Below are 27,262 nucleotides of genomic sequence, written 5' to 3'. Positions count from 1 at the left end.
GCTTCAAACTGCACAGCTGTAATTGAATTTGTGTATCCTGGACCATCAGGAGGGGTTCAGGATCAATGAATGACACAGCTTTTGCATCAGAGCTGCAACACCAAGACCTGCAGTTATTTATTTTCAGCTTCCTGTTCCTGGTGCCAGGCTCTGTTTTCTCTATTTGGTTAATGTGAACTAAAATTCCTGAAAATGAGGAACTTCTGGTCTAATGAGAGCTAGGCCAAAGAAGTTTCCTACACAGGTCAGATACAGTCTGGCTGTGCCAAGTATTTTTTATTTAGAAAGTAACTTCATGGATGCAGAGTTGCTGCACACAAGTAGAAACCTCTCCTATACATTTCCTCTATTTAATGGTTGATGTTTTTGCCCAACTTGTTTCAAAGGAACCCAAGTGTAAAGCTCTGGGTCCAGTTCCTTTATCTTGGTGTTAGAGCTGGCAGTAACATTTGGGCTGAGGATTCACAGACTCAGCTTTGCAGTAAACTGGAGGAACTGGAAAAGAGTCTGGAGAGTTGGGCTCAAGACCCACAACAAGAGGAATTCAGGGAACCAGAGAAGGTATTAAGGACAAAAACAGAAAGGAAGGTGGGGAAAGAAAACAAAAACAGAGATGGGAAAGCAACAGGCCAAAAAGGGTTTCATTTTCCCAGAGGGTGATGCTGAATGTGACAACAGGATACTTGATACCTGGCACTAATGAAGTTTCTAATTAGTCTGTAAGAACCAGATTCCCTCCATGGGGCTGCCTCACCTGCACCCTGTGTTTATTTATGCCTTGGGTTAGCTGCTGAATCAGTTTGCTGCTCCTTGGCTCTTCCTTCCCTGCCATGGGTGATGCAGCCCAGTCTTCCTGCTGGGGAAACCCTTCTAGATCAAAAAGGGAGGATGAAAGGGCTGAGCAGTGGCTCCCTTGTGCTTGGTTTCTCTGCATGGAGACTTAACAAGGGAAATGTTAAATGAGAGAGGCACCCAATCTAGAGAAAAGTTCTTTTTCCCCTTTTTCTTCCAGACTAAGCCTATCCCATGGATTCCTTTCAGCAAAGGAGTACATAGATAAAGCTGGCAGACCTCTAGAGACCTGCTGCACCCAGCAAAGAGAGGGAAGCACCTTCTGGAGGTGGCACCTCCTGATCCCCCACCCCACGTGGGGAATGCAGGGTGGGCTCAGGGCAGCACCAGGAGGGATGGAAAAGGGAATTCACTCCTGCCAGAGCTGACTTCTGACCCTGGCTTTGAAGAGCAAATTTGGGAAGGCAGAAGGTGACAGCTTGCTCTGTTCCCCATCAGCAGGCACAGCTCAGGAGAGCTTTGTCCTGCTGCAAATTACTTGGGTGAAAGAAGATGGGAGTAGACAAGACCCTCCCTGTCCTTTGGAAGAGAGAGAGCTCAGCAGCTCACCAGTTTTCATCTTTCAAGAGGCTCTTCAAAGGTTTCTTCACAAAGAACCCAAACTTTTAGATCTCATTTGCTTCCCTGGCAGCCCTGTAATATGAAGGGTTGGCTAAACTGGCCCTGGATTAAAAGACTTTAAGGCAAGGAAATGCCACAGAAGCCACAGAAATCCTTGGAGCCCAAGGGATGCTCCAGGAACTTCCCTCCCAGGGTATGTTATGGAGGAGAAATAGGAGGCTGGAGCAGTGGAGGAAGAGAGGGAAGCAGAAAAGAAGAGCTAGAGGGAGGGAAACACATGAGGGAATTCCCCAGCCCAGTTGACCACAATCAGCAAAACCTTGCTCCTCCATGCAGGGCACAGCAACATTCAGATGGGTGAACTGGCAGCTCACAGGAGGGGAAACTGAGGCACAAAGGAGCTCTGACATGTCACAGTAAGCAAAAAACAGGGGAGCCCATGCCAGGGTTACACTGCAATTAATGATGCTCCAGTTCTTGTGCTGGCAGTCCCCTGAACAACACCCATGGTCTCTGTCAATTAAACTAGATTATGGAATGATCCTTGCTAATTATATATTATTATCTAGCAAGCAGTTATCTTGCTATAAAGGGTGCTCCTTTAATGGACAAACACTGTTCCTCTAGCACAGCCAGCCCCAATGGCAGGAAAAATACAAAAGCCAAAATAATTTCTGCTGTGGCCAATATTTTGCCTGAGCTGGAATGTTCACATTGCAAACACTGCATCCTCTCCCAGAGAGAGGGAAGAGGAGGAGGAGAAGGGCTGCAACATGCAGAGCCAGCCAGAGGGAGAAGGCAGGATCCGATCTGTACCCCCAAAGCTGCCACAAAGGTGTGACTGTAAGCTCAAAATCCAGCTGTGAGCTCTCCCACCCATCATGGAGCACTCAGCCTCCACACACCAAAATCCCACGAGCAGGGCCTCGCTGTCCCTGGGGCTGTGATGATCAGGAAACTGGGCTTAAAATAAGCTTGGAAAACAACTCCTGCTAAATGCCGTCATTGCATTTTTAATTGTCCATATGCTTGATCCATTATGTTTTCCCAGATGGCTGGGCTGCCTGACTACTGCCTCCTCATCTGTGCCACTATGGCCAGGCTCTCCAGCAGGTACCTGGGTCCCCAAGGCAGGGACACCCTTGTGGCAGGCTCTGTGTCACTGTGGCCAGGCTCTCCAGCAGGTACCTGTGAGCTCCATCCTTCCCAGCACAAAACCACACCCACTGACCTATCCGTGCCAAGCTCCTGGCAAGCCAAGACTGGCTCAATGGCAAAAGTGGCTGGTGGCCTCCTGGCCTTACACACCAACCCCCAAGAAAAGCACCCTGAGGAGCAGCAAACCTGCCCCTGCTCGGCCCATGAACTGCCCTTGTGCTTGCCCAAGGGCCAGTCCCTGCTAAATTACCCAAAAATGTTTGAGGAGAGGATGCAGAGGATGCACACCACCAGCATCCTCAGTCATGGGCTCAGCTCCAGCACTGGCTCCCTGGAAAACACAAGCACCCCATTCCCAGACTGGGATTAGAGTATAAGAACTGAAAATACACAAACCACCCTCTGAGCAGAGCAGTGGGGGAAGGTCCACCCATGGAGCACCATGGCTGTCACCAAAAAAAACTTCCAGTGAACATTACATAGAATAAATTGCCTGGGAAGGGGTGGATCACAACACCCTGTGCTTGCTGGGCTCCCCAGGGAGATGCTCAGTCCTGCCCAGTGCCCAGGGTCTCTGGGCAGAGGGAGCAGTGCCCATTTTGGGGCGCTTCCACCATCATTCTCCTGTACAGTGCAGCAGCACAAAAGCAATTCCCCAGCAGCACACCCTGTGACACATCAGGAAAATCTTCCTGGTAAATAGAGAAAACACAGAGAGCATGGCTGAGATTTTTCAGATATTTTAGCACAGCTTCTCTCCAGTAGGAGCCATCTCCCCAGGGAAGGAGAGGAATGAACCAACTGGTCCCCTGAGGGCTCTTGCAGTCCTGTTTTTTATGATCTACAATTTCCCAGCAGTTCTTCACTGGATTTGCAGGCAGACGTTTGCAGAGGGATAACAGAGGCTCTCCCTCCCTCCCAACAGCCGAGCCTTTGCTTTGGAGAGACACAACTGCTATAAGCAAAGCCAGGAAATGGGGAGGCTGCATCCAGCCCGGCCCAATGCAGCCATCGTGCCCTAAATAAATAATCAGATGAGCCACGGGAGCACTGCCCGTGCCCGCCACTCCCCGCTCGCTCTGGAAGCACCGGGCAATAAGGAGGGGAACTGAGGCCTGATGGGTGAGGACCACAGGCATGGTGCAGGGAAGGAGTGCTGGTGATGAGTTTCTGGTATCTGTTTGCCACTCATCTGAGCAGCTTTCACCTGAAAAGAAGGGTTTGTTGCAGGAAATTACCTGGGCAGTCCCCTCACCTGCTGGGCTCCATCCCCAGCCATCAGAGAAGACCTGGTTTAACAGGGGATGCCAGAGAGCAAATTCCTGCAGGGCAGGGAGAGACCGGATGCCTAAATCTAGTGGAGAGGCTGGGACATGGAGGAGGAGGACTGGAGGCTGAGGAGGGCTGGTGTTTGGTGAGCACCAGAGGCTTTCCTCGCTCTTAGTGAGATAACTGGCTTACTGCTGGTGGCAGATGCAGCTGTGAATGCCACCAGAAACAAGTGGGTAAAGGGCATCTGGAGCCATTCAAGTTGCATTAATCACCCTGTCCATGACACCTGGATAACACCCTGCAGGCCCGGGGCTGCTGGGAATCCCCTTGACTCAGGAGCAGAGCTGCTCCCACAGCACCAGTCCTGCATCCATAGGGATGTGTGCAGGGGAGCACTTCACCCAGGGATGCTTGGGTGGCTGTGAACTGGAGCCAGAGCTGGAAACCTTCCCTGGAGTGACCAGGTCCAGCTCCTTATTTGAGTGCAACACCAAAAGCTATCCAAAAAAGCCCTTTTCCCTGTAAATCGCAGGGTTCTGGAGGCTCCAGCTGGGCAAGGAGTGCCTGTCCTACAGACAAGGGCTGGATGCTGCTGGGTGCTGTGGGCTCCCTGCCAGGCACCAGCAGCCACAGTGCTCACCTGTTTCAGCACAATCTGGGCCACCAAGAAGGTTAATTATATCTTTAAGTTTCTTTCAGTTGTCAAATCTTGTAACTATGGTCTCAAGCTGACAGTTCTGTACCCAGCAATTAACCGGCAGTGAGGCTTTGCAAGCAGCGGGGGAGGCTGGCCTTGTTTACCATCTCTGCACACAACAGGCTCTCAAAACATTCCCTTAATGGAGCTTAACAGTGCTGGCAAATATTTCCCTGGAAATCTCGCATTTGCCGATGTGTTGCACCAACAAACGCCAAATCAATGCGGGCTCTGATAACGAAGGCTCCTCGTTAGGAGGCATGCGCAGCCCTGTGCCTGCTTCCCTCCCCAGACACTCTCTCAGGGCTGGAGCAATCCAGCAGGAAAGCTGCTGATCATCATAACCTATTCCTTGGCTGCTGCTTCCTCTGATGCCCTGATGAACAGAGCTGTCCCAGAGGGAAGCAGGGCATCAGTCAGGGCAGCCTTTCACCATGGGACTCTCCTACCAGTCCCTGCTAAATGCTGGATCCAACAGCACGAGGGGTTTGCTGTGCCCCTGAATGACCACACTGGGATACTTTAGGATTTCTCCCTTCACTGCAGTGTGTTTCACAAAGGCTGGAGGAGGAGGAGGGGTGGCCTCCTTCCATAGCAAGATTTCATGTGGCTTTGACATGCGCTGGCTCTGGTCCAGAGGGATGAACACAGGCTGCTCTGTGACAGCCACCCCCTCGTTGATGCTGAAGGGGAACGTCCTTTGTGCTGGGGTGGCACAAGAGGCAGGCAGAGGTCATTCAGCCATCCATCAGGGCTCTTGGCGAGGATCCCCAGTTTTCTGGAGGGGCAGATGATCACAGGACTCTTCTTTTCATGTTCTCAGGTGCTGATTTCACCTTCTGCAGGGACCACGAGTGGAGATCTGGTGCCACTGAGGTCCCAGGGGAGCCAGCCCCTCCTGCCAAGGTTGTCTTTACAGGGTTACCAAAACCTCTGCACTCCAACATCTCCCCAAGCCATAGCAGGATTTGCCCGTATTTTCCACACTTCAGGAGTAATGCTGGTAGAGAGTTCACAGCTGTGGATACCTGGATATGCTGGAAAGGAGGAAAGCACAGAGGAGAAGAGGATTGTTCTCCTCCCCTCCAGCTGCTGGTGGCTGAGGCACTCAGGTGAGTCCTGCGAGAAGGTGAGACAACATGAGAAGATCAAACAAGGAGCTCCAGGGCACAGCAAATGCATCTCATCACATCACCCACAGACACCCAGAAACATCACCTGGGAGCACCCACATGAGCTACATCTGTGTGTGCCAGGTGGAGATCCCTGTAACACAGCTCCACAGTCACCCCCAAGCATGGGCTGGGAGCACGGAGAACATTTGTTGGGAATATAGCTACATTTGGGGATGGTTTGTACCTCCAAGAATTCAGCTAGAAATAATTGACAGGAAGATTTGCAGCCATCGGCAAACAACGTTTCTTTCCTGAAAGCAGCAGCACTACAGGGAAAACAAATTGAAGCAGGTGTGGGAAGAGTTAGGGAGCATAAGAATTGCATTCCTGAGCCAAATGGACAGATTGAGACAGAGGAAAACAAATTGGGAAGAGAAACGGCTGCCTATTGCCCAGATTTTCCAGGCACTATGAGAAGGTGGAGGTTGGGTTCAGGCTCAGTTTCAGGGCCTGGGAGCTGTGTCTCTGTTTGGGCAGCTATGTTAGGGTTCAGCCTGGGGTGAGGGCAGATTTTGGGGTGCCTCTCTGCCCTGGGCAGTACTGAGATTGCAATCCCTGGGGTCTGGAAAGAGCATCCTACAGAAGCACCAGCCCCACCACTGCGATGACCATGAGGAGCCCAGCCAGGATGCAGATGCTGATGAAGACGATGTCGCTGGTGTCCTGGCTCTTGACTTCACGGGCATCGATCGCTTCCCCCTCCCACTTCTGGGCATCCACCAGGTTTTCTGCCTGGCTGAGCCTGGATGGATCAGGGCCAGCAATAAGGGTCACTGAGGCTTCCTTCCTCTTTGGCTCACACTGCACCTCATACTGGTGGATGTCCTCCTGGTCTCCCACTGAAAAATCAATGTAGAGGGTGCTGACGATGACAGATGTGTTGTTGCGTCTCTGCAAGACAAGGGACATGGCTCACCAGGGCTTTGTGCAGCTCCTTTTCACAGGGGTTTTGAGGGGCTGGCCAGGAATCAGGCCAGTATCTACTGGGAAAATGTGAGAGGGACTGGGAATACATCTCTGCAGCCAGCACAGGGCTAACCATTTACACAGCTTGCTGTAAAGGAGGGTTTGCTGATCACTTACCTGGGATTCAGTGCCACAGGTGTCGAACCTGGTGTGTATTTTAAAGTTCCTGCCAACCACCTGGGCTGCACAGGAGGGGGTCCCCAAATAAATCCTATTCCTCTCCAGCTGGGCCAGGGACTGCACAGGGATCTGGATGTGGAAGTCTGTCCGGGTGCAGCTGACGTTCATGGGCACAACTATTGGGACAGAAAAGAGGGTGCACGTGTAGGAGGGGGGGTTTCGGGACAAAAGCTACCTCCAGAATACAGAAAGCAATCAATATCAGTATTTTAGCCCTGTCCCATGCCAAGGGCAGACATAGATGCATCCCAGGTGCTGCTCTGCTTTCTGCCTAAGGGAGAGATCTCACCATCAACACTCCTGAACCTCATCCTTCTTCTAGGGTCTCTAAGTGACACACAAGTGCCATTACAGGCAACACCATCCTGCTGTCACTGCCACTCTCCACCACAGCAAAGTCAGCAGGACATTTGAGTTGCTGCCCAGGACCAGACCACAAGAGCTTTGTGGATGGCTTGCCATGGGCACAGCACTTCCCTGCATCCTACAACACCCCAGCAAGAGACACTACATTGATGAAACAGAGGAGGCATATCCTGGAGGGATCCCATGCATGCCCTGGAGTTAGGCAGCTTCATGGCTGCCACATGGCCCTCCTGGGTCCATGGCCCTGGGGCATCTCCCTGAGGAATAGCCCAGCCCGTGTTTGGCCTCTCTGGATGTAGAAAGCATCCACACAGGGAAAGAAGCAGGGAGGAAAAATAACCCCCTCTTTAGAGTGAATCCTTGCTCAGCATGAACTAACCACTTGGGCAATATGAATTATTGAATTATTCCAGCTCCTCTGAATCTCAGCCTTATGAAACTGGGAAGATGCAATAAAATCAATACAAAAAAATAGTGTCACTTTGCTTCTCTTAGTGCATTATAAAACCATTAGAAGATTTACCAAATAACTAAAGTGCATTAGATCAAGAGGAGGAGAAAGTGGATCCTCTCTCCTGACGTGAAGGCTTTCATTTCAATAGCTATAAATCACACATGCCCCACCCAAGCCTTGCCTTTTGGTGGGCCTGAAAGGAAAATACCTGCATGGCTGAAGGGCTGTGGGTGTGGATGCAGGGACTGAGGTGCCCCCTTGCCTCTGTGGGCTCCTGAGGAAGCTGCTGGCAGGGAGAGGCTGGTGTGCCCAGTGGGAGCATCTGCTCTCCTGGCAGTGCTGTCAGCTGGGTGTGACATGCAGGACATTAATCACAAGCAGATGCTGGAATCACTGGGCAAACACAGCCAGCAGGCTCAGCTCTGTGGAGGGAGGCTCAGTTTCACATCCAAGCCTTTGTCCTCCCCAGCATGCATCTGGCAGCGTGTACCAGGGGATGCAGGAGCCTTGGGCAGTTGTGAGATGTCACACCCCTCTCTTTGATGGGACACCCCCACTCTTCAGCAGCACCCCATCTATCTGTCTGCAGGCTGCTCCCTCTGGAGCAGTGACACCAGGATTTTCTCCCTGCACACAGCTGTAAACCAGTGGGAAATCAGCAGGACAAGGTCAGGGACAGACCTGCTGTGCACACTACAGCCCTACTACATGTTCAGTACTACCTCTCTCCCTCTGGAGGCTGCAGAGACTCAGAACAAAACTCTATCCCATCTCTAACTCCTAGAGCCACATACCTTCAAATCCTTTCTGCTATGCTGGCAGTGAAGAACAATTTTGCAGCTGAGGGATACCCCTGCTCTGGCTCCAGCCTCCGGAAAGGCTGCCCCTGGCTGAATCATGCCTGACCCACAGGTCAGCTGGGATGTAATTATACTGAAATACAACAAATGCCATAAATTTGCTGGCGTTTGAGGTGCAAAGGCTGGCAAATAGAGCAGGAAGGTTACACACCGCTCCTCCCACCAGCTGCAGACGTGCCAGACATGCTGGCTAGGACACAGCAGGCCAGCAGCAGAGGTGTGCCAGGCAGATTTGGGAATGTTGTGCCCCGGGGGTCCTGCCCTCCCTGGAGGAGGAGACACGGTTTATGCCTGCCTGCTCAGCCATGTGCTGGCAAGGCTGGAACATCCAGGGGAGTGGGGAACAAGGTTGTGATGTTTGAGCTGGTCACCTGCTCTGGAGCTTTGGCCCATTAAAAACGCCCAGGTTTTCTCTCCCTCACACCCTGAGAGAGGAACAGGAGCTTGGCAGTGGCAGACACACAGGAATTTGAAGCTGGAAAGCATCTCCTGAATACTAAACACAACGTGCAGCTCACTTGCCACATCTTCCTCCACCCCACCCCTAAGGAGCCACAGGCTCTGCTCCTGCAGACAGGAACCTTCACTGATGATCCTGCTGGAAATTACATGGTCTCAGCCACGTCCCAGTGGAACCACAGCACTGAGCAGCACCCAAATGGGACCTTACCTCCCACGTAGGAGATGGAGAAGCCCCTCTTGGCCGTGTTGCGGTCGGTGTGGAGGACCAGGAGCAGCCGGTTGCTGCGGGAGGTGACGGGTGCCAGGCTCTCCCGCCCACACCACCGGCCCAGCAGGGATCCGTTCTCGGTGCCACCATCAAAGGCAGACAAGTGATCATAGTCACAGCCACCCGTCAGGCTGCTCCGGCCCTCCAGCTCCATGTCCAGGAAGAAGACCTTGACCCGGTAGCCCGGGGGCAGCTGGATGCTCCACTGGCACTTGAGGTTGTTGGGGTAGAAGTTGGGGTACTGAGGGCTGGAGAAATTCCCTTTGATGGTGGTGAACACCTCCTGGCACTCCCCTGCTCAGGGGAAAAGGGGAGAGGAAAAATCAAAAGCAAACCTGAGGCCTCCTGGGTGTGGATGAGTGATCACATGTTTTATTGCTAAGGCATGCTCTGCCCTTCACCTCACTGTTCCCAGCCTTGTGTTTGGCCAATGGACAGCCAGCAGTTTTGGGGGATGGAAACTCCCAGGGCAGTCAAAGTCCTACAGGAGCAACTCATATCCCCAGGGAATGGCATGAGCAAGGGTGACTCCTGCTCAAGAGGGCAACCCAGGGCTTGGAATAGCCACAGTGATGCTGTTTGCATTGTGTGGTGGTTTACACTTCACACCATCACCTCATGGGCTCTCTCCAAAGGGATCCCTCCCACTATCATCTCCTCTTACTGCTGAGGGAGGGAGAGAATCACCACCCCAACCCAGAGCCTGTCCCCACATCCCTCCCATTGCCCCACCACCCTGAGACCCCCGCACCCGAGTAGAAATGGGCCTTGAAGCCCCTGCCACCAATGTTGAAGTCCGACTTGAAGATGATGAGGAGGTGTGGGGTGGAGGAGACGGTGCGGGGCGGGCGGGCGCTGCCGCAGTAACGTCCCAGGCTGGGGGCAGTGACGCTGGGGCCATCAAAAAGGGCCACGTAGTCAAAGCCACAGCCCTGGCCCCCCTCCATCTGGAAGTCAGCGAACACCAGGGTGAGGGGGCCACCACCGCTGGCCCCCCCGACGCTCCAGCGGCACTCGGCGTCGTTGGGGTAACTCTCGGGGTAGCGGGGGCTGGAGATCTCCCCAGAGAGCCCCGTCAGCTGCCCACCGCAGGCATCTGCAAGGAGACAAGGGTGATGAGGGCAGTGGGAGAGAGAGATGGGTGGATGGATGCTCAGCGACCACCACACCTCCCTGCTACCTTTCCTGTAGGCAGCGGCGAAGCCGTGCTTGGCCACGTGCCGGTCGGAGCGGAAGACCACGGCCATGACGTGCCAGGCGGAGGAGAAGGGTGGCGGGGGGCTGTGGCCACAGAAGGTGCCCAGGAGGTTGCCCCGGTCCCGGGCAGCCCCGTTGTAGACCTGGAGGTAGTCGTAGGCGCAGGTGTCGTGGTACTCCAGCTCGAAGTGGCTGAAGGAGAGCAGGACGGAGGAGCCCTCGGCCACCACGATGAGCCACGTGCACTCTGTCTCGTAGGGATACAGCCCCGGGAAGTTGGGGCTGGAGAAATTGCCAGAGGGTGCTGAAAGTACTCCCCCACATTTGATGCCTGGGGGACACAGAAGGGGGTGTGATGTCCCCTTTCCAGGGGAAGCCTAAAAGAATGGAGACAGGATGCACAACACCAGCTCCATCCCACCACCAGAGTACCAAAACACCAGCATCCTGCAGAACTCCACTGAGCTTGTCCACCCACTCTCCCTGGAGGACACATGTGCCCCATCACCTTTCATCCCTCCTTTTTCCCCATGCTGCCCCTTGGGGTCTGCAGCAGGGTTCAGCTGCGCTCTTGAGCTTGTCCTGCCAGTGCCAGCACAGCATCCCAACCTGTTTATGGCTGGGAAAAAGGAACTTGGGAGTGAGTTTTAAAGGCTCCGTGGTACCAGGCTCGCCTGTGCCCCAGCTGCCCAGCCCTTCAGCTTTGTGCCTCCCACTGACCCCACTCCCTCCACACAAGGGTGGTATCAGAGAATTCGAGCTGGGAGAAGCGGGGGTAAAGGGCTTGATGTGCTGAACAATGAGTTATGCATGTAGGGATCGATTTCCTAATGAAATCTTTATACTGAGACATGGTTATTATAAAATAAGGCTGAGAGGGGCCGGCTGTCACCTGCCCCTGGGTCTGATTAGGGCTGGGGTGAAGAGGCTGATACAGGGGGAACATACATCATGTCTGGGAGGGATGCAGACCCTGCACAGCCCCCAGGAGACATGTGTGGGTTCCCAAACAAGGCTGGGCGCTTGCTGCCATCAATCTGGGCCAAGTATATTGCAAATCAATAGTCAGCCTGTGCACATTGCTTTTCATCGTGCTCACTGGCACAGTGACCTCCCAGCAAGGAGGATCCTGGGATGTGTGGGATGCAGCACCATGAGTGTGTTTCTGGCCAGATCTAAAATCACCTTGCTAATCACTGGGGATAGGCAGTGAAGTAATATGGGGCTGGTACTAAAGGAATAATGTTGTTAAAATAAATACCCAAGGGGGGAGCTTGTGGGAGAGGCGAGTAGCCACGGTGAAGACAGATGTATGACTGGCTGGGAGCCTTGGGGTGCTCTGGCAAGCCCAGGTGGGTGTGTGTGGGGGATGAGCAGGCACCACAGGGCAGTGGTGTGGCCGCAGGAACACCGGCACCAGGGCCAGGGATGGGTTTTGATTTCTGGCTCAGCCTTTCTGTGAGAAAGGCCCTGCTGCTTTGGGATGGGGGACTGCTTGGGCCACCCTATCCCCTGAATCACTGTGTCATATGCTAACCCTGCCCTGCATCCTGGAGGACCTTTTATCTGGGTAAGGTGAGAGATTTATTGCATGCCTGCCACATACTCATACATGCATACATTCACATATAAATGTATATGTGTATATAGATTTATAGAGGCAAGTGCAACTCTGAAGTTAACAGACCCTTCACCAAAGCACCTGTACCCCACAACAGGACAACCCCTACCTGCACTCCTCAGTAAGGTAAGCATGAAGCAGAAGCCCAAGCACAGAGCAGTGTCCCACACTTGCTGCCACCACAACAGTGACTCCAGATCCCAGCTCCTTGCCCCTGGCCTGAGCCAGCCCCTCTCCCTGCAGGACAGCTGGAATCCACTCGCACCCCAGAGCCACTGTGGCACTGCAAATGGCCCTCCCCTCCTCAGGAACCATGGGTGCCCATCCAGCCCACCAGGAGCTGGGTCCAGGCTCTTACCTCTGCTGGGAGCATCCCCGAGAGCCCTGCAGAGCACGGCCAGGGCTGCCAGACAGCCCAGCCCTGTGCACCCCATCCTCCAGCAGGCAAATCTCCCCTCACCAGTGCCCGAGCATCCTTTTGGAACTGTCTATCTGGGAGGAAAAAAATAAATAAAGAGAGAAATAAATAAAAAGCAGGAGGACTGTAGAATTAATAGCGGAATGAATAATTCATCGCTTGTTTGAATTAAGAGCAGCAAGGTAACTTGATCTATTCCTCCCTTCCTTCACTCAGTTTTAATGATCTGGATCAAATGTCCCAAGGATTTACACTATACCAGATACCTTGTCAATACACTATATTTAGAAGAGATATTAATGTTTCAGAAATGGTGTATAACGGCAATAAGTCTGGGCTGACAATATGCCCTTAAGGGGCTATGAAAATAATTTAGTTCGCTGGGCAAGCCAGCGAACCAAAATGTGAATTTCAGACTTACCGCGGAAAAGCATCTCAGGAATTAACATGATTTATACTGCGGCACCCACTGCACAAAGCCAGCTGGTGGTGAGGGCTAGAGAAACAGGGAGCAGGACTGAAACGCAGCCGGCTGCCAGGTCAGCATCCCTGCAGCAGGAGTCCAGGCTCAGCGGGATGCTCAGCCCGGGAAAGCAGCAGTCGTGAGCACTAAAGATAGCAAATCCCACCTCCCCCGAGGAAGATTAGAGATGAATTGTGACTCATGGGCAAAAAACATCGATTATTATAGAACCTGCTAAGGCCTTGGAGAATTGCCACGTTCTTCCATGCTGGCTCACGCTACTTCTCGCCCAGGCTCTTGGATGCTCTCAGCTGAAGGTAAGCAAGCCTTTGGGTTTGGTGGGAAAGATGTGCTCCTTGTGCTGTGCCACATTAGCTGGAGAAACCCCAAACCCAACAGCAGCTCAGTTCCTTCCCTCCCGCCCAGGAGAGACTTTCCTGCTGCCACAGCCCACACCCACATGAATGCCAGGAAACAAAATCCCACCAGGGCCTCCCAGCGTGAGGGACCTGTGCTAAAAAAGTCACCTTCAAAGCAGCAGGGAGAGAAGCAGTGAGTATCTCTAAATCTCAGGCAGGAGACAAGTTGCATTTATTAATTAAGCAATGAGGATCGATGCCCAAGACATTTCCTGTGGATTAATGATGGGCTGGGAGGAGCTGATGGCCTGAGGTGCAGCTAAAGACCATTAACACCCACTGGTCATGAATCCCCAGGAAATGCTCCATGCCAAGGTCGTTAAGTGCCTGCATATATTTATGGGGAATAACAACAACAATAATATTTGTACAGGCTCTCTCCCCACTGCCCAGCCTTGCTGGAGCCATGCCGAGGGCTGCTGGGAGCTGTGGGACATCCCAGCCAGGAGCCCTCTATCCTGAGCCCAGCTGAGCCAGGGAACATTAGGTTCTGTCCTGAGGCATTGAGCACTGTGCCACCCCACCAGGACTAAGAGCACAATGGAATGAGGAGGAGCAGGGCAGCTCCCCCTCTGTCCCTGGGCACTGTGGGAAGATCCTACCCCAGTGCAGGCTCTGGAAGATGCTGCAAGGCTGGCACATCTCCCGCTGACCTCCCAGGAACATTATAGAGCTTAATTAGCTGCTTCCCTAATGCCTTGGAGAGGAGGCCTGTCCTTGTCAACAAGTGTGGGCCCACACAGCAGAGATGCAGGCGAGGTCTGGCCATGGTACAGGGGTCTCTCCCGGGTACTTTCCATTGCCACAACCCTGGCTCATCCAGGAGTGCTCAGCCCTCCCAGCCACCATCCCCTGGGCTCAGGAACAAAGCTCCCCAGCTTCTGCAACTCTGCACTATGGAGCAACACGTTTATCCTCATCACATCCATCCTGGCCAACACCCGCTGTCTTCCAGCCTTTCCACCACTGCCTCAGCACCAAGCCAGTGCCCAGAACCCCGATCCCTGCACAGCTGCTCCTCTCCCTGCCCTTCGCTGTGCTCTGCATCAGCAATCCCCGGGAGATGGGGGGCCAGGGCCGTGCAGCACAGCAGCTGTGCCCCGCTCCCAGGGGACAGCATCCATCAACCACCGGCACATTCACCCTTCTCCTGACCCGGAGATGGCCATTCCCGGCTGGGCCTGAGCCCAGGCAAGCCGGTTGTCAGCTGAAGAGTCGGGTGGAAGGGTGGAGGGAGGCAGGGGGAGAGCGACATGCAGCAGGGAAGCGGCGCAGCCAGGCACGAAGGTCTGGCTGGAGGTGCTCTGGATCAACCCAGGGTATTTCTGCTCCAGCCACGGACATGGTGGGTGATTTCAAGGTGTGCCTCTGTTCCTCTGTGGGCAAATTTATAAATCATGAGTCAAAAAGGCATTTGATTCATTTAAACAGAAAGGACGTGATCAGGACTGTGAGACTTCAGAGAAGATCAAAGGTTTAAAAACGGTCCCCAGGAGAAACAGGAATTATTTAGGCAGGAAATAATGAGATGAAATTAAGAAGGTATTTAGGCTGCACACGAGAAAGAAAAAAGGAAGCGAAGCAAAGCCCCTCTGCCCTGCACAGTGCTGCATGGGTGGCAGGGGTTTCCTGGGGGCAGCCAGAGATCAGGAGCATCCCACCAGCACCCCACTGCCTGGCAGGAGAGGCAGGATTTGAGCCCCTGCCCTGGCTGGGCATCAGCCACCCACCCGAGCTCACACACCTCCAGCTCCAGAGATGCCCCAGTCACCAACAGCACCAACACTGATTCCCCACAAAACTGCCACCACGGGGTGGCTCTGGGCCTCCAAAGGGAAGGAAACCTCTCACCTTCCCCTGGCAAGGAATATTCTGCACTTTCCACTCCACATCCCTCCCTGCGTTTGCAGGAATCCACGCCATCCTCTGAAAGGGGCTGTCCCCACGGGGGATGGCTGGGATGGGGGGACTCGCGTTAGAGCCAGCCTGAGAAACAACAAAAGGCAGGAGGGGGAAGGGAGAGAAGGGCAGAAAATAGAGAACAAAGTGCTGCGGGCGGTTTAAAGGCTCCTTCGAGCTCCTGCTTCCAAGGACATCGTCTCCCCCATGGAGAATGTCTGGCGAAGCCGCTGTCCCCTCGGGCGGGACATGCCCCGCTCCTCCCGCTCGGCCGCAGCCCGCCCTCGCAGGATGGCAACCCGCAGCACTCACAGCTTGCTCCGTCTCTCACCACCCTCCCTTTGAGCCACGAACAAAGACGGAGCTGCGCGGCAGAACGGCCGGACCAGCTGGGTAGGGTTTAACCATCGTGGCCCATATGTGCTGAAATACCCAGACATATTGGGGTTGTGTTTAAAGGAACAGTCCCAGCTTTCACGCTGAAAGCCGGCGCTTTTCCAAGGCGAGCGTGAAGTTTTTTACCTTGGGCCTTTTGCAAAAAGGTGGGGTGTGGTTTTAGCAAAATCTCAAAGAGATATAATATTTAAAGCTAGAGGACTAGAAGCAAGGTTTTCAAATACTTAATATCTGACAAAAAAGATTTTGTCCATATTCCTAGCTAAGGCCAAAGTAGGGAGAGCAACTGGAGAAAGCATCTCATTATTTTATCAGCCTGTGTGCAAAGCACTTTCACTACACAGTGACTTAGGGAGGCTGAAGCACAGCATGGATTGGAGATGAGAGCTTGCCTTGGACTGACCATGGGCAACTTCCCTGGATCTCCATGCCTTTAAAACCAGAACCCCAGTTTGGGTTAGGAAGATGGCTTTCCTGTCAGCCCTTTCTCCAAGGAAGTTAATATGAAAGCTGCAGCTACACTTGAATAATTCCAGGCATTTGGTAACTGGAGACAAATCTCAGCAGTGCAAAGGGAACTTACACTCCCTCCCAAATGTGTGAATCAAGCCACCACTTCAGTGCACGCTGTGTTTTTTGTGTAACAAACTACATTTCCTTTGTGTAGTGTTAGACACAGGTAACAAAGAAGCATGATAATGCAATAATCATCTGAGACAGCCTGGAAAACTCCAACAGAGGATGAACGGGGAATGAACAGAAAGACACAAGGTGTGCAGGACTGTAGTATTTCCAGGTGTAGATACTAAACACACCAGTCTGAAAAGGTAAAAGTGTGGATAGCACATACCTCAGAGAAAAAGCAGCAGCATTTTGGACTGAAAAAAAAGAGGAAGAGGCCCAGGTGCCCAGGCTGGTGCTGTGCCAGGCTGCCATCCCTGAGGCAGCTCCCTGGCTCTCCTCCCTGACCCACAGGGAAGCACCCCAGCAGAAACCATGCAGCTTTCCCTCCTCAGGTGGTGTTTCTGTATGCTTAGGGAACCTCCTCAGGCACCTGAGAGAGTCCTGTGACAACATCAAACAGCTGTTTATTTGTAAAGAGGTTCAATTTAACGAGCAAGGGTTATGCTACAACACTTAGGGGACATGGAAAGCAAATAACCATCGTCCCTGACAGACAGCAGCCACCACCCAGCCACGCCCTCCCAGTTTTAGGACGTGCTCTTTGTGTCCCCAGGTAGCATTTCAAGGGCTAAACACAGGGTAGGTAACACAGGCTGTGCCAGGACAGGAGCTCAGCCTGCCTAGGTTCTCACTAGACAGGATGTATCATTCCATCCTTATGGATACTTTTTCCATATATAGCTGGAAGGGTTGTTTTCAGAGACCAGTGCCACTTTCTCTGTATTAATGTACAGTGGGGCAACTGAGGCACAGTGAGGTTTAAGGGACTTGCCTCACATCAGCCTGCACGTGACAGAACCAAAGTGATCCCAAGTCTGATGTCCCCTTAGCCTGGCAAGAATCCCTGAGGATTTCCTCCTCTGGACACCTAACAGGGCACAACACCACTGCAGAATAACACAGATGGCAAAGCAAGTCACCAATCCTCATATTACAGCACAGCTGTGTGCATGGATGCTTTCTAGTACCCCTAGATAACTAGATGCTTTCTAGTTATCTAGGAGATCTCTCTCTTAAAATTGCACTTGAAGACTTCCATTAAAATGGCCATGCAGGTCCCTGAGGTATGGGTGGCACACCATGTACCAGCCATTCTGGAATGGCACCTGTTCCTTAAAACACCCCAGAGTGAGGATCAACAAACAGCTGCTCCAAGGAGCTCAGTCTTCTGAGCAGGCCCATTTTGTGCAATGTCTGCAAAGAAGCAAGGACCTCCAAGGCTCAGCCTAAGGTTCCTCAGGTCAGGAATGTACTGCTAAAAGACAAAACAGGAATCTTCTTCAATTCCTGCAGCTTTCAAGTATCTACTCATATCTTCACTGAATGAAGAAGAGCCACAGATTAATACAAATGGCTTTCTTCGACAGGAATTTACTATTGTCTTCATCAAGTCTTCACTGAGACGACCAGTGTATGTGTTTTCCTGATAGCTCCAAGGAAGTTCTTCCAGCGAAGTTTCCTGGAAAGGTAAAAGGTTTGCTGTGTGTGATATTAAAAAAGACAGCATTCCTTAGAGCTAAATCTCCCTCCTCCCCTCAGAGTGGTGCACAGGAGGTTTTCCACCTTTGTGACACCTTGTGGGTGACACTGACCCTTCCTGAGAGCTTCATTCCTGTTCCCAAGCCCAGATGAAATCTTTCCCTGCCACAGGACCTGGCCGCTCGCTCAAAACCAGAGTGTAACTATCACAAATAAATGCTGCAGAACCTTTTCCATTGAGAACCATCTCCCAGGGCACCTTTCCTATTTCCAAATCCCAAGTCTATTCCTCTCCATTGCCTCTCCCATTCCCAAGTCTCTTTCAGTCCCATCTCCCTTGACCAAAACTGAAAGAAGCCAGCTCTGCTCCAGAGACAGCTCTGATCCCATGAGAAGTGTCAGCTCCTGTGGTGCTGGATCCAGCAGGGACTCCCCTGCTGCAATTAATCAGGAGCAGAAGGTGCTCAGATGTGGTGGTGACAGGCAGCACAATGAAATACAGACAGATACATAATCCCAAGAGGGAGAATGCACAAGCCAGCCTTGGACTACCACAAACCTGCTAAGAGAGGAGGAAAAAGGGACAGAGGAGGGGCAGTGTTGACAGGGGTCAGGTGGGTTTTGTGCCCTTTGCTGATTGAATTTCAAGGCCTCCTCATGCTCTTGAGACAGCAGTCAGAGTTTAAACACTCTGAAAAGGGTATTTAAGCCATGTCACCAGAGACAATTATGGTTATGCTCCTACAGAGCAGCTGAGGGGGTGCCCAAGTCACCAGCACTTTTCCCTCTACCAAATCTCATCCTGCTGAGGCCACGTGTGGAACAGAATGTATGAGGCAGTTCCACTGTGAGAGATTCAAGAAATGATTCATCTGAGGAACTAAAAATGCAATGGGATTCATTCCCTTAGCATAAATAATTCTTTCTATATCCTCCCAGCAATGAATCCTCATTTCTGACGGAAATAATTTTTAACCACCAAATCCATGCAGAACACAGGCAACTTTGGGACCAAATGGAAATGAAAAAGACTGCTCAAAATGTAAGACCTTTGAGAGGTATGCCCTCATCCCATGAATGTGGCAGAAAAGTGATTTTACAGAGGGGGAGACAACTTTCAGAAGTTTAAAAATGGGTCAGCAAGGAAAAATAATTGCTGGGAAGTTGGTGATAGCACACCAGAGGAGAGCTCTAGCCACGAGCGAAGAATGGAAGACAAGGACAGATTAAGGCATTGGTATTAGGAAGAAAGAAACAGCTTATTTGCTGTTTGGGTGCAACAACAACTGTCTAAAATGGGGGGAATAACCAACAGTGACTATGGAACAGCAGGTCCACCCCAACAGAACAGGGAGGCAGAGAGGAACAGTCATGGCCACTTCCCCAAAATTCTCCAGATGAGTAGCAGTGTGAGTACATGCAGCAGGTTTAAGAACAGCAGCTACTGGATCACAAATTAGGCCTGATGACTGGGAAAGAATTAAGCTCATGCTTTGCTTATGGAAAAGTGGAGGAGGCAGAGGCTCATCCAGCACACAGAACCCTCATACAAACATGATTCACATCCATTTATTTACCTGGCTTAGGACATAAAATATTCTAATATTCCAGTACCGAGCCAAATCCTGCAGAAGAGGTTTTAAATAAATTTTGTCAAAGGTTGGGAAGCAGCCAACAAGAGTTACAAAGGTTTCATCCTCTTCATCATCTGTTATGGACTGGAGGATGGGAATCATTGGTGCAAGGCCGGTGCCAGAGGCCAGCATGAGGAGTTCTCCATGCTAACAACAAAACAGAGAATTTGGAATGAGCTGTGGTGGCTGGAAATGGGTGTGCTCATGGTCAGTTCCTCTTGCTGCCATCCTGGTAAAGGGTCTCTTGAGAAACAACACACCAGAAGGTCATGAACTGGTAAATTCAGATCCCAAAAAGTATTTTTCTGCGAAGGACTACAGATAGCACTTAAGGAATTGACATATCAAATCTATCAAAACTGGATTTTCCCCAAATATATTACTTTATCCTAACTTTAGCCTTGATTTCAATTATTCATGTTTCAGTTTCAATTCTGCAGTATGCTTTGCTGACCCACTGTGTGTTTTCTTCCACTGGAAATGCTCCCTGGGTTTCTCTTGGTTGCTGCAAAGTAAAATCCTGAATGTCCTCTGGAGGAAACGAGTGTGTCAGGAAGCAGGACACAATTGCTCTGCATAGAGCTTGGCCACTCAGATTTTACTTATTTTTGTTAGGGCAAAATAAAAATTAAAAAAAAAAAAAAAAAAATCCACCAAAAACTCCAAAAGTGTTTGGGATCTTAATGACCAGTGTTTCAAATTTGCTCCTCATTTGAAAGGTCAGAATTAAGTAACTGAACTAGTGTGTGTGAGAAGCCTCCCCCTGAAACCAGATCTGCCTTTCCCTGCAGCCAGCCTGGTATTGGCAGGTGGGATCAGCATTTGGGGAGCGACCTGACACCTCAACAGCTCAGGGAATACCCAAGAGAGGGGGAGATTAACACCTCCCCTTCACCCCTACTCACTCACAACACAGATGTGGGTCAAATCAGGCAAAAACCCATCCACACTCATTGCTGGTGCAAAGAAAGTTCCCTTTGTTAGGCACATCAGGAACTCCTAATGCAAGTGATGAACACACAGCCTTGCTAATGTTTTCCTGTCTCCCACCTACCTCCTCTTCCCTGTTAAATATTCTGCAGTTCAAGAAAGCGCTCCAACTGACTGCTAATGCTGTCACACTGTACAGTAACCCAGGAAGTCTCTAAAATAATCATGAAAACAGTAATCAAATTGATGTCTTCCCTTCAGAGTATTGAACAAAGCCTGCTGCCACAGGCTGAAGCATCCTATGGCTCTTAGGAACTAACCTTATTAGGTTGATATGGGAACCCTCCAAACGGCCCACGCCAAAAGACCACGTCTCCTCTTTTCCACGTTTTTATGTATTGTGACATTAGTCCAGCTTCATAGCACTAATAAAAAACATGGCACAAAAGAAAAGAATAATTATACTCCATTGGAAAGTTTCCCAGCTTAAAGTCGATTATAAAGTTGTCTACGTTTAAACGAAAAGAGGACAAAAAACCCCCACTTTGTGTATTTAAAAAAGAAAGAATGATCTGTTTGAAAAATAACTCAAAGTTATACCCAAAACAAAGACATTTAAATTAAATCATATTGGAACCACTCCAGCTTGACTATAATGTAAACACAACCCTCCTCTCATGCAGCCTGAATTTCCAAAACTGGAAAAAGCTTATCAGAGTTCTTGCTTACAAAGCACACAGAGAAGAGTGTCTTGAATGCAAAGCACAGTGCAGGCCTTCAAGTGTTCTCCAGATCTCAGGGTATGGGGGTCTGGAAATGCCCTCTGGGTACTGTTAGTTATATAAACACTGCATAGCTCTTGCTTTGTTTCAGTCTCTCAGATGCTGCGCTGATACAATTAGTGACCCAAAGTCAGGCTTCTCATTTGTAAAACTCTTTGTTTTCAGACCAGATCATCTGGATGCTGAGGGATGCCTCCACAGTTCCAAAAGAATATGTTAATTTTGGCCCCATGGAAGAAAAACACGAGCAAAAACCTGCCTCACTTTCCACCAGGCACAAACAACATTGCTGTTGCCTGCAGGAATGCTGACCTCGCTCATGACTGAGGAGAAGGACTCAGTGCTTGCTGGAAACTGAGAAGGGATGAGAGGCTGGAAAATGAAGGGCTTATCCAAGCCTGGATGTTGCCATCCATGCCCTAAACGTGTGACCACTGAATGTTTTAAGAGAGAAATGTGAGCAAAAGAGCAGCCACAGTCCAGGATGTGGCTGGAGAACCAGGACTGGCCCAAGCAGCAAGAGCTGAAAAGCTCAAAGCTGCAGCACACAATGGCTCTCACAAGGATAAGCCTGGGGAAGAGCAACACAATCAGGGGTCAGAAGATGGGATGTGATACCAGCCCTTGGCAACTCCAGCCCACACAAAAGAAGTGTATTTGGGGGTATTTCCTGCACAGGCATTGGAGAGAAGCCCGGCTCCACACCCCAGTGCCTTGGCTGGCCACCAAGCTGCACTGCAGGCAAACAAAATTGGTGAACCACAAAGCAGCTCAGAAAAAGCCAGTGAGGGAGCCCGTGCTTGTGCTTGCAAGCAGTGTTAGCTAAGAAAGAACACAGATGCTCCTCCCCTCCCAGCCTCTCACTTAAACCTGAAATATTAAGAAGTATTGGCACGATTCAAAAGGTAAATCACACACATATCCAGGCTCTGAGTTATTGTCAGAATTCTTTTATGTTCAGAGGGCTCTGGGCAGGTGCTAAGTCACGTGCAAAGAGTGTGCACTTGCTTCAGAGAAGCAAATTTTAAACCTCCCTTCTTCAAACACATCCAGAAACCCAAGGCAAGAACAGAAAAGTTCCCTTACTGCCTATTCCCGAAGGACAGGGGTAATGGAAACTAAAACAATCCTTCTTTCACCAAAATTATTTCCAAAAAAACTGAAGTGATTGAGTGGGTTTAAAATGCGTTTTTCTAAATAAAAAGAAAAAAAATGTATCTCCTGGGGGGAAACTTCCACACCCCGTTTTACATGGAGAGAAACCCTAACATTATAAAATCACTCAAAAAGAGGGTTATGCTCTGTAAATGGCAACTGCCTCACTCTTAACTGTAGTATCACAAATGCAATGCCATAATAACAGGAGACAGAAGGGTTTGAACAGTGCTTGGATTGCATAGTAATAATAATATACTACTTTCCAAAATTGCCTCAATAGTGTGAAATATACCACAACCTACAGAGTGAGTTATAAAAATGGCTGCTTTACACTGGGTGTTACCAACCTCTTTTGTCACTGCCAAAGAATAACTATAGCTCCTTTTGGGATGAAAGGTTCTATATAAAGGAAAGGTATCATTACAATCATTACTATTATTATTGAAATGCAAAACCTGTGAGTAATGAGCTGCTATACATGAAATTTCACAGTCATCCTATGAATGTATCCTATTAATGCAACTCAAATGCAACGTTTCTCTCCCCACCACACACCAATTGCCACAAGAATGGGGAAATGACCCTCCCACAGGTGTCCTAGAGAAGCTGTTCACTTTTCTAAAGAGCAGGGATTGTGTTAGAACACACAATGCATAATAAACCCCAGAAACATGAAATCCTGGAAGACAGGCAGAGAACAAGTGGCCCTTCTCTGCAAGCCACCTGGGATACCCAGCACTCTGAATTTCACACCTGTACTGAAGTCTGTGTCTGCCCTGGTGACATACAGATGCAGTATTGGAAATATACTCAAGTCAGTATTTGCCACACAAAATAGTAATTTATGAGCACCCTGAAGACTGACATGAGACAAATTTCCAGCCAAATTTCCTATAAAATCCTTTTGAACCCAACCAGCATTTTGTGGTTGACTCCATAAGAGTGAGGACACTTGTCAAGTAAAATACAGAGGGGAGGATAAGGGCAAATATTTCCCAAAATCTGTGGTTCAGCTGGGCTGACAAATGGATGCAATTTCAAAGACAGCCCGAAAAAGCAAAACAAAAGGAGAGAAGTGGAATGGACACATCTCTCCATCCCAGGGGCTCTCTGCTGCAATCCCAGGGCTTCTGCTGCAAAGCACTTGTTGTGTGTCAACTCATTCTGCTTTCAGTTTTGTAGGAAAAACTGCAATTTTTATCAGCAAAGCACGAATGCTTCAAAACAACAGAGAAACAGTCCATGAGGGATTTGAGAGAATCTCACTTGAAACACTGACAGCATGCTTGGTTCCTAAAGAAAACACCTTATACTCTAATTCACACTGTCCAGGCTTACTTACTTTGATTAGAACTTCAAAGTAACCTTCTGCATTCCTGGGGCTAATTGGAGTGTAGGCTCTCTGGACCTCCAGACCATTCACCACTCCTCTGAGAAGACAAACAGGAAATCCCTGTGACTTGGGTCATTTGGGGGGCTCCTGCAGCTCTCTGGGAGACAGATCCTCTGCCCAGTGGCCCAGCCTGTGCACAGATGCAAAATATTTCCCTTCCAGAGGCAGAAATCCAGGGGGAACAGAATGGCTAACAGCACCTTTTGTTTTCCCGGTGGTGGCCTCAGCTGTACCACATCCAGCTCCTGAAAGGGATTTACCACACCCCTGAGAGGGATTTTGTAAGAACATGCATGAGTGGCAAAGGGGAGAGAAAACACTTAAGTTTGCTGTTCCTTTTAGGCTGGGGTCACTTTATGCATCCAGTCAGCATCTGGTAATCAAATAACAAAAGCCAAGGCACAGCCTTGACCTCAGGCCTTGTCAATATAGACTGTATTTTCCTGTAAGTATTCCCTTTCCATGGAATTATCCACCCTGCTCTTTGCTACTGACCACAGGAATTGATTGAAGTGACCAAAGCTTTTCCTGTGCTGTGTGATGAGGCAGGGCTGGAGGGAGGAGCGTGTGCTGCCAGCAGAGCCAGCTGCACACACCAGCCCTGAACGTACCAGGGACGTCAACAGATGCACATCAATGGCATCTAACAGGACTTTCTCTGTCTGGCAATGATCACCACAGATGGCTGAGAGACAGAAACTTTCCCCAAGTGGCCCCTTTCTGGCAAGCAGCAAACGACATAGGAGGGTTGTTTTGCTAGAAATCAGTCAGGCAGTGCCTGGGTACTGGGGTGCTGAGTTACCCCAAGATACAGGGCCTAAAACACCCAGCTCTGGGGCAAGTGCAGCTCATTGTCTTCATTCCGACACGCTGGAGTAAATAATCTGTTGTAACACCTATTCTTTTAGATCTTTCTTTCTGCAAATATATTTTCTTAATCACACCTAGTTCTTTCTGAGCCACCAACGCAGGGATAATGCTGAAGAAAACTACAGCTTTTACCATAGAATTAGTAGAGGCAGCGAGCTCACGAGCTCTTTCATCTGTGTCATTGTGGAGGTACAGAAATCATGATTTGCCTGCTATGAAGCCTTTGTCTAGTGACAAAACCCTACGTGTTAGGTTACATAATGCAGACTGTTTAACTAGCACAGAGAACAATACCTTAACACGATATGTTGTCCTAAACTCAATGGCAGGCTGCTATTTCCCGGTAATTCAAATTTGTACTGGTAGGTGTCCTCTGTCAGCTGCTGCACCGAGCTCACGCTGAATGCAGTGAATGTATCTGGATTCAGCTCTGAATTATTGCTCTGCAAGAACAACAATAAATAATTACTTGGTTAGATGGTGTCTTTTATTATTTCATTTTTCTCTGGAAGCAAACGTGTGTGCTCATTTAGTGCCAGAGATACTCAGGACGTATATTAAACACTGAGGCCCGGCGCAAATTCCAGCTCTCTGCTGATTCATTATCATGTTCTGCAGCGTGCACTTTGGGATCTTGCATTTCTCCCCACCACCACCTTTTTAAATTACTTTTTTTTTTACACCTTACAGCAAGGTCATCCTATTATGACTCACTGTGATCATTTTCTCAGGTCTGGAAACAAACAGAAATAATTCTGCTAAAAGAGCCAAGCACTGCTTTGGGGGCAACTTTGCAACCTGCTGATGGCCACAGTGAACAGAAAATATTGTCAGTTGTTTCAGCTGATCTTTTTTGCTTGACCCAGCATAGTTAATCTAACGTAAAAGGGCACTGACAGGCTTAAAAATTACACTCTGAAGACAACTGCTCCACTGCACACAACGCAGTGTTGTCTCGGCATCAAAATACGAGCCTAAAAATCAGGCAAAGATGAGAAAGGTGAGGAAAACAAAGCTTCTCAAAGGAAGAAGCAGCAGAGCCAGAGCTGTAATGCGACACCAGGGAGAACTCTACACTTGGAAAATCACATTACAGCAGGGAGAGAGTGGCCAAGGGGGAGGGTGAAGGCTGAGTTTGGGGAATTGCATTTACAGCCCTCTCTTAAGGCACCACTCGAATTCATCCCTGCATCCCTCACCCATCACCACCACCCCACACTGGAACGAGTGCGATCAAAGCACAAGCTCCAGGATGCGATGAAGAGAAATCGACCTGCTCCTCCTTTCCCACGAGAAGGCTTTTGTCTTGCATTGCTTTGGCTCTCTCCCACCGTGCAAGCTCCTTCTCGTACACATCGTAGATGCAGGGCTTGCAGCCGCTGCCGCAGCACTGGGATGGAGAAGGTTCCTGGGGCCTCAGAGCCAGCCAGTCCTCCTCGCTGTCACTCATCGCCTGCAAAACACAAGCCCTGCATCAAACCCAGCACGACGAAAAGCAGCGTGTGCTCATCAGCTGGGTGTTTTCGGGGAAGGACAGGAAATCTCTCTTGAGCGTCTTGCGCGTTTAGACCGAAAACCTGGAGCTGATCTGTGCCTGCAACACCCCATTTGTGCTCGAGTGCTCAGTGCCCCGGCACGAACAGCAGCCCAGAGCAGAGCCTCAGCCCAGCCTCGGGCCCTGCTCCCCACACAGGCTGCCCAGGCAAAGCTACACCCTTGAATCCCGCTCGTTCCGCCGCGCTGATCTCCTACAATAGAGCTGCTTGGTCACCCGGAGCAGAAACATCTTAAAAATCCGCTGCTCGGTCCAGGAGAAAGGGTGACAAACCCAAGCAGCAGGACAATGGGTAACAAACCAGGACAATGGGTAACAAACCAGCTGCGGCCTGAGCACTGCGCAGCTTTGGAGCGGGGGAGGGCAGCGAGCTGAAAGCGGCGCTCGGAGCCAAGAGACCTGAGGCAAAGACGGCGAAGTCTCAGGCAAACACCCACTTTGGTTACGGGGCTTTGGATACACGGCTTTAAACGCACAGGTAGGGGAGGCCAGGAAGCACAGGATTTTATCCCTTGCTCCCGTTGCTTCCCAGTGAGTTGCACTCCTCGGGTCAAAACCACGCTGCAGACATTGCGGGGCCCTCCGCTCACACCCGGCCCGAGTGAAGCTGCTCACAACGCGCCCGTGCCCGCAGCCCTCGGACACAAAGCGGTCCACAGGAAATTATGAAGCCACGGGTGACGAAGCGGAGGAAGCGAACATTTAGCGCTTCCAGCAGTTTCGCTGTCAAGGTCAATTAATTAACTAACCTTCAGCCCTGTAACAGAAACACACTCATTTCAATGAGGGAGGCGGGGAACGGAAGAGAGAACCCAAGGCGACTCGCCCGGCTTCCTACCGCCCCGTCCGCCCGGAGCACCCACGGGCTACGAACGGGAGGGTAACCCCCGTGGCCGGGGGTGAGTCCGAGAAGCCCGGGCTGGGAGCTACACAGATTTACAGAGTTCCGAGCACTTACTGTGCGCGCCCGGGGCAGAGCGGCCCCAGCCCCGGGACACAGGAGCCGGCTCTGCCGGCTCCCGCCCAGGGACGGTCTCTCAAGTGCCCCCTCGCCGCCCCACAGGCGACGAGGCGCCTCTCCCCTCCCACCTCC

At 50.7% G+C, this 27,262-nt stretch overlaps 2 protein-coding genes across 7 annotated transcripts; both read right to left on the bottom strand.

The window, feature by feature from the left end:
- Positions 1-3,680: 3,680 nt before the first annotated feature.
- CDCP2 (CUB domain containing protein 2) lies at positions 3,681-13,375 on the bottom strand. 3 transcript variants are annotated; one of them, XM_041421889.1, is made up of 7 exons: positions 13,202-13,375; positions 12,448-12,581; positions 10,452-10,799; positions 10,023-10,367; positions 9,212-9,565; positions 6,799-6,977; positions 3,681-6,606 (listed from the first exon to the last, which is right to left on the bottom strand). In XM_041421889.1, exons 2-7 carry the CDS (start codon positions 12,521-12,523, stop codon positions 6,292-6,294), a joined length of 1,617 nt encoding a protein of 538 aa, XP_041277823.1. In that variant the 5' UTR covers positions 12,524-12,581; positions 13,202-13,375; the 3' UTR covers positions 3,681-6,291. The 3 variants fall into 3 exon arrangements, with proteins under 3 accessions (XP_041277823.1, XP_041277824.1, XP_041277825.1); XM_041421890.1 differs by having other exon boundaries at positions 12,448-12,577; XM_041421891.1 differs by having other exon boundaries at positions 10,452-10,845; positions 12,448-12,577; positions 13,202-13,212.
- A 2,582-nt stretch (positions 13,376-15,957) lies between these two features.
- Positions 15,958-27,242, bottom strand: LOC121345028 (NADH-cytochrome b5 reductase-like). 4 transcript variants are annotated; one of them, XM_041421539.1, is made up of 8 exons: positions 27,128-27,242; positions 25,888-26,067; positions 24,909-25,057; positions 23,694-23,781; positions 20,732-20,836; positions 20,536-20,625; positions 19,425-19,628; positions 15,958-17,827 (listed from the first exon to the last, which is right to left on the bottom strand). In XM_041421539.1, exons 2-8 carry the CDS (start codon positions 26,062-26,064, stop codon positions 17,624-17,626), a joined length of 1,017 nt encoding a protein of 338 aa, XP_041277473.1. In that variant the 5' UTR covers positions 26,065-26,067; positions 27,128-27,242; the 3' UTR covers positions 15,958-17,623. The 4 variants fall into 4 exon arrangements, with proteins under 4 accessions (XP_041277473.1, XP_041277472.1, XP_041277474.1 ...); XM_041421538.1 differs by having other exon boundaries at positions 26,919-27,215; XM_041421540.1 differs by lacking the exon at positions 20,536-20,625 and having other exon boundaries at positions 26,919-27,215.
- Between the last annotated feature and the right edge of the window lie 20 nt (positions 27,243-27,262).

Source organism: Onychostruthus taczanowskii, unplaced genomic scaffold (assembly GCF_017590055.1).
Source record: "Onychostruthus taczanowskii isolate IOZ18803 unplaced genomic scaffold, ASM1759005v1 scaffold7, whole genome shotgun sequence".
NCBI classification, from domain to species: Eukaryota; Metazoa; Chordata; class Aves; order Passeriformes; family Passeridae; genus Onychostruthus; species Onychostruthus taczanowskii.
Note: the sequence above shows the minus strand (reverse complement) of the source record. Positions and strands in the feature narration are given on the sequence as shown.